The 11401-nt window shown below is 35.6% G+C and overlaps 2 protein-coding genes and 1 long non-coding RNA gene across 3 annotated transcripts; 1 reads left to right on the forward strand and 2 right to left on the reverse strand.

The window, feature by feature from the left end:
* Positions 1-965: 965 nt before the first annotated feature.
* LOC125420657 (uncharacterized) lies at positions 966-3634 on the reverse strand. Its single transcript, XR_007238878.2, has 3 exons — positions 3047-3634; positions 1429-1588; positions 966-1322 (listed from the first exon to the last, which is right to left on the reverse strand). It is a non-coding gene; the product is annotated as an uncharacterized LOC125420657 (long non-coding RNA).
* A 639-nt stretch (positions 3635-4273) lies between these two features.
* LOC107415709 (protein NUCLEAR FUSION DEFECTIVE 4) lies at positions 4274-8600 on the forward strand. Its single transcript, XM_016024094.4, has 3 exons — positions 4274-4922; positions 6257-7164; positions 7695-8600. Exons 1-3 carry the CDS (start codon positions 4599-4601, stop codon positions 8179-8181), a joined length of 1719 nt encoding a protein of 572 aa, XP_015879580.3. The 5' UTR covers positions 4274-4598; the 3' UTR covers positions 8182-8600.
* Positions 8601-9347: 747 nt separating this feature from the next.
* LOC107415710 (uncharacterized) lies at positions 9348-10496 on the reverse strand. The gene has a single exon (XM_016024095.4). The coding sequence runs from the start codon at positions 10421-10423 to the stop codon at positions 9572-9574; it is 852 nt and encodes a 283-aa protein (XP_015879581.2). The 5' UTR covers positions 10424-10496; the 3' UTR covers positions 9348-9571.
* Positions 10497-11401: the final 905 nt, after the last annotated feature.

Below are 11401 nucleotides of genomic sequence, written 5' to 3' on the forward strand. Positions count from 1 at the left end.
CCAAATTAAAAAAGTGTTTTGAGAATGTTCTAAAGCTTTGTAGAAGGCAAATTTGTGCCATGCTTCATCAATACAGTCTCCAATTTCTGTTAAAACAACACCAATCGTAGACAATGAAACTCCAATAAATGCTACTGAGTTTCAAAGCTTAGTAGGTACTCTACAATATTTTATATTTACAAGACCTAATATTCAACTTGCTATAAATCTTGTATGTCAATATTTCCATAATCCTACTATTAACTATCTTCATACAGTTAAAAGAATAATTCGATACTTGAAGGGAATAGTGGAGTTTGGTTTAAGGTTTCTTATACAAAGCTTAAATAATCTAGTTGGATGTTTTAATGATGATTGGACAGGATGTCCAATCATTAGAAGAAGCACTACTGGTTATTGTATATTTTGTGGTGCCAATTGTATCTCTCGGTCATTGAAAAAGAAACCCACTTTTGCTAGATCAAGCACAGAAGCTGAATATAGAGCCATGGTATCTATTACTAATGAGCTGACATGGATTTCCTACTTTCTTTGTGATACTAGTATGCCTCAAACTAAACCAATATTACAACTTTATTATGGTAATATTAGTGCTATACATATGACAATAAATCCTCTTTTTCATGCCCAAATGAAACACATTGAGGTTGATTATCATTTTGTATAAGATGAAGTGGCAAATGGTGATATGATTACATGATATCTTCCTTCATCTAAGCAAATCATTGATATTTTTACAGTGCCTTTGCCTACAAAACAGTTCACGATTTTACACTACAAACTGGGTGTTTCTTCCATTCCACACACTAGTTTGAGGGGACATGATGATTAGTATAATGAGGATAATAATCCATCTAGGAATCTAAGTAAGCAAGACATGTCATTATCATTATCCATGTTAGCTATAGCAAGTTTGGACTAACAAGGACTTTGACCATGTAGTAAAGATAAAAGAGATTAAGAGATAGCTTTTTAAAAGAAATTTTTATTTGATTAGTCATTATCATTAAGAACTATCATGTAAAACTAATTATTGTTTGTTTGTTTGTTGCTTGTAAACATTTGTACAATTGTCCATATCTTTATCAAACAAATCAATAGAATAATCATTAAAGCCCTGGCACTTACACTGGCGTCATTAGGCCCATATGATGACATCCTAGTACTGACTGAGCTGCTGCAGGCTCCACAATTGGCTCAACTAGCTCCACGATTGGTGGGGCTAGGAATCAGCGTTTGGTATGGCCATTACGCCATAAACGCATATAGTCCTATCTCAATTCATTCATAGTTGCCTTTAAAATCCATTGTATTGCCTCAAACTGCAAAGTGCACATTCTATGTTAGTTGCATAATACATTGGAAAACCCAAAACATAGTTAATTAAAACCTTAATTAAAACCATTGTGTTTTTCTTTTTATACTTACCTTCTTTTTTTTCCCCAAATATGGAATCACAGAGATCTTTGAAACTTGGATGTTTAGTAGAAGTTCATCCCAATATGTGTGTTATGTATGCAATAACAGGGTTATCAACCGTTGCAATACCCTCATCACGTATCTTAGGAATAACTTTGTAAGCCCACACCTATAATAACATTTCCATATTAAAAAACATAGAAATACATTATTTATATATGTATTTGTATGGATTATGGATATATATACACACAAATCAAAATATGTCACCTAAAAAGCTAAAGGGAAGCAATTAAGATCACATGTGCAAGAAGGATTTGCAATTTTTAGCACTAACAGATTCATTGAAGATGCTTTTTAATGAACCAACAGTTTGGTCGCTAAGGTAGAACCTCATGGATACGTATTGAACTTATCCAAATCCTCTACTAGTCTCACAAAAGTCATGTTTCTACGAGTTTTTCAGGGCAATCTTAATAGACCAATGTGCAAAAAGTATAACAACGCCATTTCATTGCATCTTCATCAATTTCGAAATGTGCATCTAAAAATATCTTCTCAAATTCCTCTTTATTAATCGAACTCTTCTTCAGATACGTCTACCTGATATAATTTATATTTATATCTCGAATCTCAGCATGGTTAGCAATATTGCCACTAAACTTAATCCAATTACCATTGTAAAATCTTTGTCTATGTAACAAGCGCCTATACCACGTATATTGAACTCCAAAATATATTCGTCATCTGAGTACACCATACATAATCCTATGTGGTGTATTAACTAACCTTAGCGCTTGAGCTTTGGCATGTTTAATAAATGGCCAAAGCATGTTTTATGGAACTCCTTTAACTGCTCCATGTTTAGCTTGCCCTTGATACACTCAAGTGCCTTGAAGGTTTGAACATATGATAAAATTTTGTTATACCATTTTTCATCATCCCCATACAGATGCTTCTAGAAATTTGGATTAACATGTGACAATAAATAACAAAATCAACAACAAACATATTCATATAATTTTACCAATTCAAATATAACAAACAATACACAACAAATGAACTCACCATTAAAGCAAGCCAATGTGGCAGGGTCAACCTATTTTCTTCAGAAAACAAACTACCCCACCATAAGGGCGAGCTAGCTGGGTGGTTTGCTTTATGAAACAAACTACACATCACCCACCAAAACGACGGGGCATTAGGATAGGGCCAATCTAATTTCTTTGCCATTTGGAGCAAGATCCACCTGTTTCATTTATTGGACACACTACCCAGCCACAGAGGCAAGGCATTGGGGTGGGGTAACATATGCCATTGATTCAACAAACTTCCCTTGCAATCAAGGCTGGCCATAAGCTTGGGTTTCATCATTCTAATCATTAAACGGTACCTCACACTTAGGTTGGGCCATAGAGGCAAGTTCCTTTTTCATGGGTGGGATAGACAATTTCAACATATTTCATTTGAGGAGGACGAGATATTTTTACAGCCCCTAAAAATCTCTATATCTTATGACATGTAGGACAATTTTCCAGCTAATTCTTTATCAGATTATAAAAAATCTAAGCTCTAATCAAATTTCAACCAAATTTTTACCATTTTTTGTTAGAAATAAGATCCTAACCTCATGTTCTTTCTCCTTGGGTTGCTACAACAATTGCTATATTGGTTGCGCCTTCAATTGTTCAGAGGTCGTTCCTGAGGTTTGTAGTCGTGTGGGTAGCCATTCAACAACAACTCACTCCTTGTTGGTTGTTATCTTCTTAATGATGGTGGGTTTATTCTTTCGGTGGATTTCTTAATCCTGATCATTTTTAATTTAAAAGGATAGCAAGTGAGAGAATTGAAAAGGAGATTGAGGAGATTTATAATTACAAAGAGAGCAAGAATATCGGTGTAGGATAGGCGCTAATGGGGCGGGGGAGGCTGGTGGGGATGGAAATCAATTTTTGAATAATTTAATTCAATTTTTTCAATGAAAGGAATGTTTCGGAGAATTTGTCAGTTAAAGAATATGAAAGGTGGCAAAAATATTGAAAATATAAAAGGTTGGTACTTTCCTTCAAGACATTTTTGTATTTTCCCCTTTACTAATTTTTGACATGTAATATATGGGTCCATGAAGGCCCGAGCCCAGAATCATCGCCTGATCCGATGACAGAATCCTACCGGACAAGCTGGGCCACCTCTTAAGGCTTTATAACCTCACGTACGCGGTGAGTCATGCTCTTCATGCTTTTTTCTGCGTTTGAGATCTGATACTTGTCTTCAATGATGGAGTTACAAATCAGATGTGGTAATGTGTAAAAGACTCTTTCCGTTTTATTCCAAATCCAAATCTCACAACAAAGTTGCACATTTTCTTATTGATCAATTAATTTTACCAAAAAAATCAATTCTACGAAAAATACAAAAATAAAAATAAAAATAAAAATTTGCCCAAGCTGATATTCATGAGACCAAGTGCTCATATTAAGCCTGGTTAACTGGGAAAGAAATTAAGATATAAGAATTTCATTATTCACCAAACAAAAAAAAAAAAAAAATTGAGATGTCCGTTTTAATCCAAAAAATTAAAATTTTTCCCTAGCTGATATTTTATGAGACCAAATGCTTATATTAAGCCTAGTTAACTGGGAAAGAAACTAGTTTGATTAAGATCTAAGAATTTCATTATTCACCCAAAAAAAAAAAAAAAACATTAAGATTCATTATCAAAAACACCAAAAACGACAAACATATTATATAAAAAATAATAAATACTTTCTGTATGCTTTGAACACTTCACCATCACACTTGGCAATTTCCATATGTACTTTACCAGTTTCTAGTTACAAAATCAGTAAACATTTATTAAAGTTTCACCAAAGTAGATCTTTTTTTTTTTTTTGCTTTTTTCTTTTTCAAATCAATCTTGTATTTGATGAACAGAACTGAACTGGGGCCTAATTCCTGCAAAGCTCGATTGAAAATATATTTTAAAAAATAAAAATAAAAAGACAGAGAAACAGAAATCTAGGAAACCCAAATGGCATGCCAAAAAACACAGTTTTCTTTTTCTGTCTCTCTCATCCGTCGAACTTGAAACATAGTACTCTGTTAGTTTTCAAAAACTTTGGGAGGTCTGTGAAGGTGAAAGGTGGGTTTGTAATAGCCAAATCAATCATATCTATCAAATGGTTTCGTTGAAAGCAGGTTCAAGACCACCATGGGTGGGATTAGGAGCAGCGGTGTGGTTGCAGATAGCATCAGGAAATGCCTACACTTTCCCTCTTTACTCTCATTCCCTCAAGTCCGTTCTGGGTTTCAACCAGCACCAGCTTACGATTCTTGGTGTCGCCAATGATGTTGGTGAAAACGTTGGCCTGCTTCCCGGGATTGCTTCCAACAAGTTTCCTCCTTGGTTGGTTCTTTTGATTGGTGGTGTCGCTTGCTTTTTGGGTTATGGTGTTCTTTGGCTTGCTGTGAGTGGTACAGTTCTCTCTATGCCGTACTGGTTGGTAAGTTATAGACTTTTTTTTTTTTTTTTTTTAACTTAATGGTTTTTTCCATTGGAAATTTAAGCATACCCTTTTTCCCTGTTTTGATTTGGAATGATCTTTCCATGTAGATTTTCTTTCTTGTTTCTGGACGATATGTTGGCCGTTTTTCCCGCTTTTTGAAAGAATCAAATTGCATTGGATTTGATTGACATTGGTTCTTTTTTTTTATTTTTTATTTCAGTGAATGATAAATCTAAACTTGATCTGGCCTTGCTGTTTGTGGAGGTCAGAAGGACTGTAAACTGAGTAAATATGAAGTACTAGGACTGACAAATCAAACTTTGTACTTTCTTTATCACATTTAAAGATTGTGAATAACCACCATGCTGAATACATTGTTGGTCCTTGAAACAATCTTTATGTTGAATCCCATATAACTTAGTTGATTTATGGCATAGCTCATGGTGGAATTTGCACATTGTGCTTTTGGATTTGATATGAATTATTTAAATGAGTCCATTTTTAAGTTGCTTCAGCTGAACTGTTTCTTTTATCTGGAAATTTTAAGTGAGATGGGGACTTCACTATTATCCTTGAACTAATGTTATCATTCAATGTTTATGTATTCCTTTTCAATTAGCGAATACCAAATGTAACTTAGATCCTCAACTTTCAACATTTTCAACAAGATGAATTATTGGAACTCAATATTCATGATAACTTGGAGCTTAAGGGGTTTTGTCAAAAAAATTTTAAACCACCAACTTATACTTCGACTAAAGTTAAAAAATACAATGTTCTTTATTGTGGTAAAACATGCATAAGTTGCAATGCACTTAGCAAAAAGCTGAAGAAATTTAACATCTACATCCAGGGAAATAGGGAAATCCGCACCTCTGAAAGTATCTATCTCCTTTCTTCTTTAGGTCTAGTAATATCTCTCTCATTTTATATATCTTTCTCTGTGCATGTGTGGGTGTGCATGGTTGTGAGTGTGGACACATCAGCACAGAGACATGCTCCTTCCTGCTCAAAAAGCTTCCCCAGTAATATCCCCCTTCCACTAGGCAAAGCACCTGGAAGAGTTCCCTACCCACTTTAACTAAACTGAACAGGAAATTTATGACATTGGTATTTAGATAATTTGTATATAAAATGGCATATAGTAATTTCTGACAAAAGAATGGCCTTCTGATCTAGGACACTTAAGAGAAGTTTTTTTTTTTTTTGGCAATAATTTTGATGTAGCTCTTAAGAAAATGCTAAAGCTATCATACATTGTTTTGACTACAAGTCCAGCGACTTTCCAAGGACAATATCTAAGTTCATCTTTCTTATTAATGCTATTGCAGTTATGGGCTGCTCTTTGTGTTGCCACTAATAGTAGTGCTTGGTTAAGCACGGCAGTCCTTGTAACCAACATGAGGAACTTCCCTCTTAGTCGAGGCACTGTTGCTGGTATTCTCAAAGGTTATGGGGGGCTCAGTGCTGCTGTGTTTACAGAAGTCTACAGTGTACTGCTTCGTAATTCTTCCTCTAAGCTTCTACTGTTCCTTGCAGTTGGGATTCCTGTCCTATGTTTTGTTTTGATGTATCTTGTTAGGCCTTGTACTCCAGCTTCTGGTGAAGACTCTGCTGAGCATGGCCATTTTCTTTTCATCCAAGCTGCAAGCATTGTGCTTGGCTTATATATGCTGGCAACTACAATATTGGATGATGTACTTTCTTTGAGTGCTCCACTTGCCAATGCTATTGTTCTTATAATGATTGTACTTCTTATGGCCCCACTTGTAATCCCTGTAAAAATGACATTGTATCCTGCTAGAGCCACCATACCAGGGACACTTAATCAAAAAGTAGGGTCTTCAGATGGTTTGATACAAGAAGATAATGCAGACAAAACAGAACCTTTGCTGATGCCATCATCATCATCGACAAACCTAGGAAGCTTTAATGAAAGTGACAATATTTCTGAGGTGGATATGCTTCTTGCTGAGGGTGAAGGGGCGGTGAAGAGGAAGAGAAGGCCGAAGAGAGGGGAGGATTTTAAATTTAGCCAAGCTATAATCAAGGCTGATTTCTGGCTTTTATTCTCGGTTTACTTTGTGGGGGTTGGTTCAGGGGTTACAGTTATCAATAATCTAGCCCAAATTGGGATTGCACAAGGTTTGCATGATACCACAATCCTACTGTCTCTCTTCAGCTTCTGCAACTTTGTGGGTCGTCTTGGTGGAGGTATTGTTTCTGAACACTTTGTCAGGTTAGTAACATTTTATCCTCATATGGTAATCCATACAGTAATTTGACTGAAGCAGGGTATTGTAACTTAGCAACTGTGTATGGTTATGAACTAGATAATTTCTTAAACTGCAGAATTTCAGAACCTTAATGCAGGTCATCGGCAAATGAAATGATAATTAGAATAGAGTGGATTAATTGTTATCAATCCAAAGAGTCTTATGTTTGGACCTTGGCATCCCAAACATATTACTCAATTAAAGGTCATGTTTTTGAAGCTTCCCAAGAAATCATTCAAAAAATGTTACTGTACACGTTGGACTTTTGGTTTTTGGCATTTATAATATTCTATGCGTGGTGATGAAAATTAACAAGAAGTAGTACTCCATGCTTTACAGAATAAACAAATAAATAAAAATAAAAATTTCTTTCACCCTGTCCCAAAAAAAAAAAAAAAAAAAAAAAAAAAAAAAGAAGAGAGTGGACTAGCTAATCTTTCCTGAACAAAATTAATTGTTCTTAGGATCTAATTTGAAATCTATTCTTTTGCAGATCAAAAGCAATTCCTCGGACTGTTTGGATGACATACACTCAAATAATCATGATAGTTGCATACCTTCTATTTGCTTCTGCAATTGGTGGTACCTTATATGCTGCAATTGCTTTACTTGGTACCTGCTATGGCGTTCAATTTTCTATCATGATCCCAACAGTCTCTGAGCTTTTCGGGTTGAAGCATTTTGGCATATTTTACAATTTTATGTCACTAGGGAATCCACTAGGTGCGTTGCTTTTTTCTGGTCTCCTAGCAGGGTACGTATATGACAACGAGGCAGCAAAGCAGCAGGCACTTGATATTTCCGGTTTGAGTGCTTCCTGCTTGGGTCCTAATTGCTTCAGGCTCACATTTCTTGTTCTGGCTGCTGTCTGCGGCATAGGCACCATGTTGACCATTATTCTGACTTACAGGATAAGGCCTGTTTACCAGATGCTCTATGCGGGGGGTTCTTTTAGGCTGCCTCAAAGTGAAAATCATTAACTTGGTGCGGCATGGAAACTAAATTATATCTTTGGAGAGCCATCTTACTGAAGCACATCATGCTGATAAACTACTTGGCCTGCTCGAATAAGTTTTGTTTCTTGCATTCTCATCAATGATATGTTTCTGAGCTGCAAGCAATCAACTTATGTGATCTAGTCTGAGTCCATGTATGTTGTTGTAATAGTAAAATAATATTTTTGAACAAGTACAGATAAATATGTAGTGGTTTTAGTATGTGGCTAAAATTTTGGTCCTTTGGCCCTTAATCAGGGTATTTGAGCAGCAAATGTGACCCAGCTAAGAAAAGAAATATGAATGACATGTTGATGGTTAGTTTTTTGGTAAATCATGTTGATGGTTAGTTGGTTCTAACTCTGAACAACTACATGTATACAATAAATAATATTTATTCGAGGGACAGATCTCCAAGCTATAAATATGTATGAAAACTGGCTTTATTTATCATAAACCATGATTCAAGTGGGTGCAGATTTCAAATTTATTGAGATAGGCACATATACAAAATAGATGACTAGTCTGCTGAAACAGGAAGGGCATTAGTAAAATTACTCTCCACTCATAGGCATATTATTTCCAACGCTAACAGCTCGTTTTTTGGTTAGGTATTGCACTGTATATTTCATTTTCTTTTTTACTATCCTATATATATACATATATTATACAAATATATATTAAAAAAATAATAACCAAGATTGAGAGACCTTTGATTCTAGCGTGTTTATGTTCTAATAATATATAAGAATAGTAGTTAAAATAAAATGGATCATTGTCCAAAAAGTACAACTTATGGCATATACAAAGGGACCAAACTAAAAATGGAAACTTTATACTTCAAAATGGGTAGGATCTTATTGTAAAAGAGGATGGTGATAATTATAATTCTTTGTAACATATGTTAATTTTGGAAATGAGGGATTTTTAGTTATATGCCTGAACGAACCAAGATTTCAAGGTTAAACATCAAAAATCACTATTATCTCGGTTGTTCTCCTGTAGGACATTTATGTTTAAAATTAAATTATTGAAAGGTCACAATAACAAGATATTTGTCTGTTTGACAAACTTCCAGCATAGGCCAATTCATACTCAGATGAAAGAGACTGAAGGCCGTTTATGATGTCACAGTGCACTTAGATATGCCCTTAAAAAGTGACCTGTATATGCATTATAGAGCTCAACACAAAAGCACTGAAATTGTACACACACACACACACATATATATATATAACATGAAGTAAAACACGGGGTTTGGAAGTTAGAAAACACAAAAATTCTTGTTTAAAAAAGAAAAAAAGAAAATGAAAATGAAAATGAAAAATTGGGAATGCCATATCTCTCACCGTACAAACCAAAGCAATTACAAGTTTCAAGTGGGTTTCATATCCTGAAAGAGTGCACTCCAAAGTGAATGATCATCAAAATCATCATCCCCTTTGTCCTTCTCGTATGGAGTACAGAACTTTGGGCTCATAGCTCTTCCATCCAAAGGCCCAGACAATTTTGGGTTTCTATTTATGCTCAAGGCCCTATCATCTGCCCTGTAATCCAACGGCCCAGACAATTTTGGGCTCCAATTGTTTGGGATTGGGATCATCAACCTCTCTGGCACTATAGCCCTACCATCCAGGGTCCGAGTAAATCTTGGGCTCCTATTAGTGTACAGCAGCCTATCGTGCATCCTTCCATCAAGCGGCCCAGATAATTTCAAGTTCCTTGTATTGTTTGGAGCCATCAATCTCTCATGGACCCTCCCATCGATAGGCCCAGATAGAGCCATGCTCCTAGTCTTGAGCACAGGCCTATCTTCCTTCAATTCCTCACTTCTCTGCCTCCTCAGCAACACTCCTTTCCAATACTCTCTGGACTGAGCTGAATCAGGAAAATCCTTAAGTGACATTTCCTGATCATGAAAAGCCAACTTGCTAAAATACTTAACTAAGCTCTTCCTGGTTTTGCTGATTGCCCAAATGAGCCGGGAAAGCGATTTTGTGGTGCCTCCATTTTCCTTCCTAGCAAGCTTGAGAATCTCCAGCCTGTGCTTGGCCACAGAAATGCCCATGCTCTGAAGGAATTCGTGGTTGAAGTAGGTTATGTCATCGAATTGGAGCTCGTTACGTGCGAAGACAAGGCCGTACTCGTAGATGTGCGATGTGTCGAGGGTAGTCTTTGATAGCCATGAAAACCAGTCCATGGAAGATGATGATTGGTTGTGTTTCATATGGTGGTGGTCTAAGTATGTGAGGCTGTGTGCTGTTGGACAGAATACATGTATATATATATATATATATATATATATATAAGAAGTTGATAAGAAAGTAATTGTGGTGGGTAAAGTTGCCGTTAAATATAGGGTGATACTAAAAAAAAATGTAGACCCCCATCTAATTTGTTTGTTTATGGAAATTTTGGATGGTGGTTGGATCTGAGAGTGACAAAAGAAAGCAGATGGAAATAGAGTGTTAGCACTAGAAGGATTTTTTTGTGGTCCGTGGAACCCAAAATGTTATTTGTCATTGATGTAAGATGAAATATTATCTATGCTATAGTAGTGGATATTTTACCCTAAAAATACGTCATTAAAAAAAAAAAAAAGTGTGAAATGGACAAGTATTACCCTTTTTTTGGACAGAACCCCTGTGGCAAAGAATATTCCTTCATTCTCTTTGTACCCAAAGATGCAATTTCGCATCACCATGAGAAAGTTTTTGATTTATAGAGAGGTGCGTCAAAAAAATTTAAACATTTTTGTGAGCCTGCAGATATAAGAAATCTCCCTCCTCAATTAATACATATCACTGGAAAAATATATATATTAAATATAAATGTCATCAATAAGTACTAACTACTAACATTTAAGTTCCTCATTAAATATTGCCCCAACAAAAAATTTCCCTATCAAAAATTGTATTTCCTTTTCTTTTGTTTTCCTGACATTCCTCATCGGTTGAAGAGGAATGTAAGTGTGAGGAGGTTTCCTAGAGACGATGGTGGATGTGGTTGTATGAGAACCAAGAAAATGAGAAAGGAAGTTTTGAAGCTGTGGAACTGTGTGTGACCAAATACAAAAGTCCATGTCAAACTGAGACGCCAAAGTGGCATATTGGCATTTTGTAAAGGGGATTTAATTTATGATGTAGATTGTAGTATTATTATTTTGACCATAATTTCAATGGGATATGCATTCATTTCTTTTCCA

Source organism: Ziziphus jujuba, chromosome 1, assembly GCF_031755915.1.
Source record: "Ziziphus jujuba cultivar Dongzao chromosome 1, ASM3175591v1".
NCBI lineage: Eukaryota > Viridiplantae > Streptophyta > Magnoliopsida > Rosales > Rhamnaceae > Ziziphus > Ziziphus jujuba.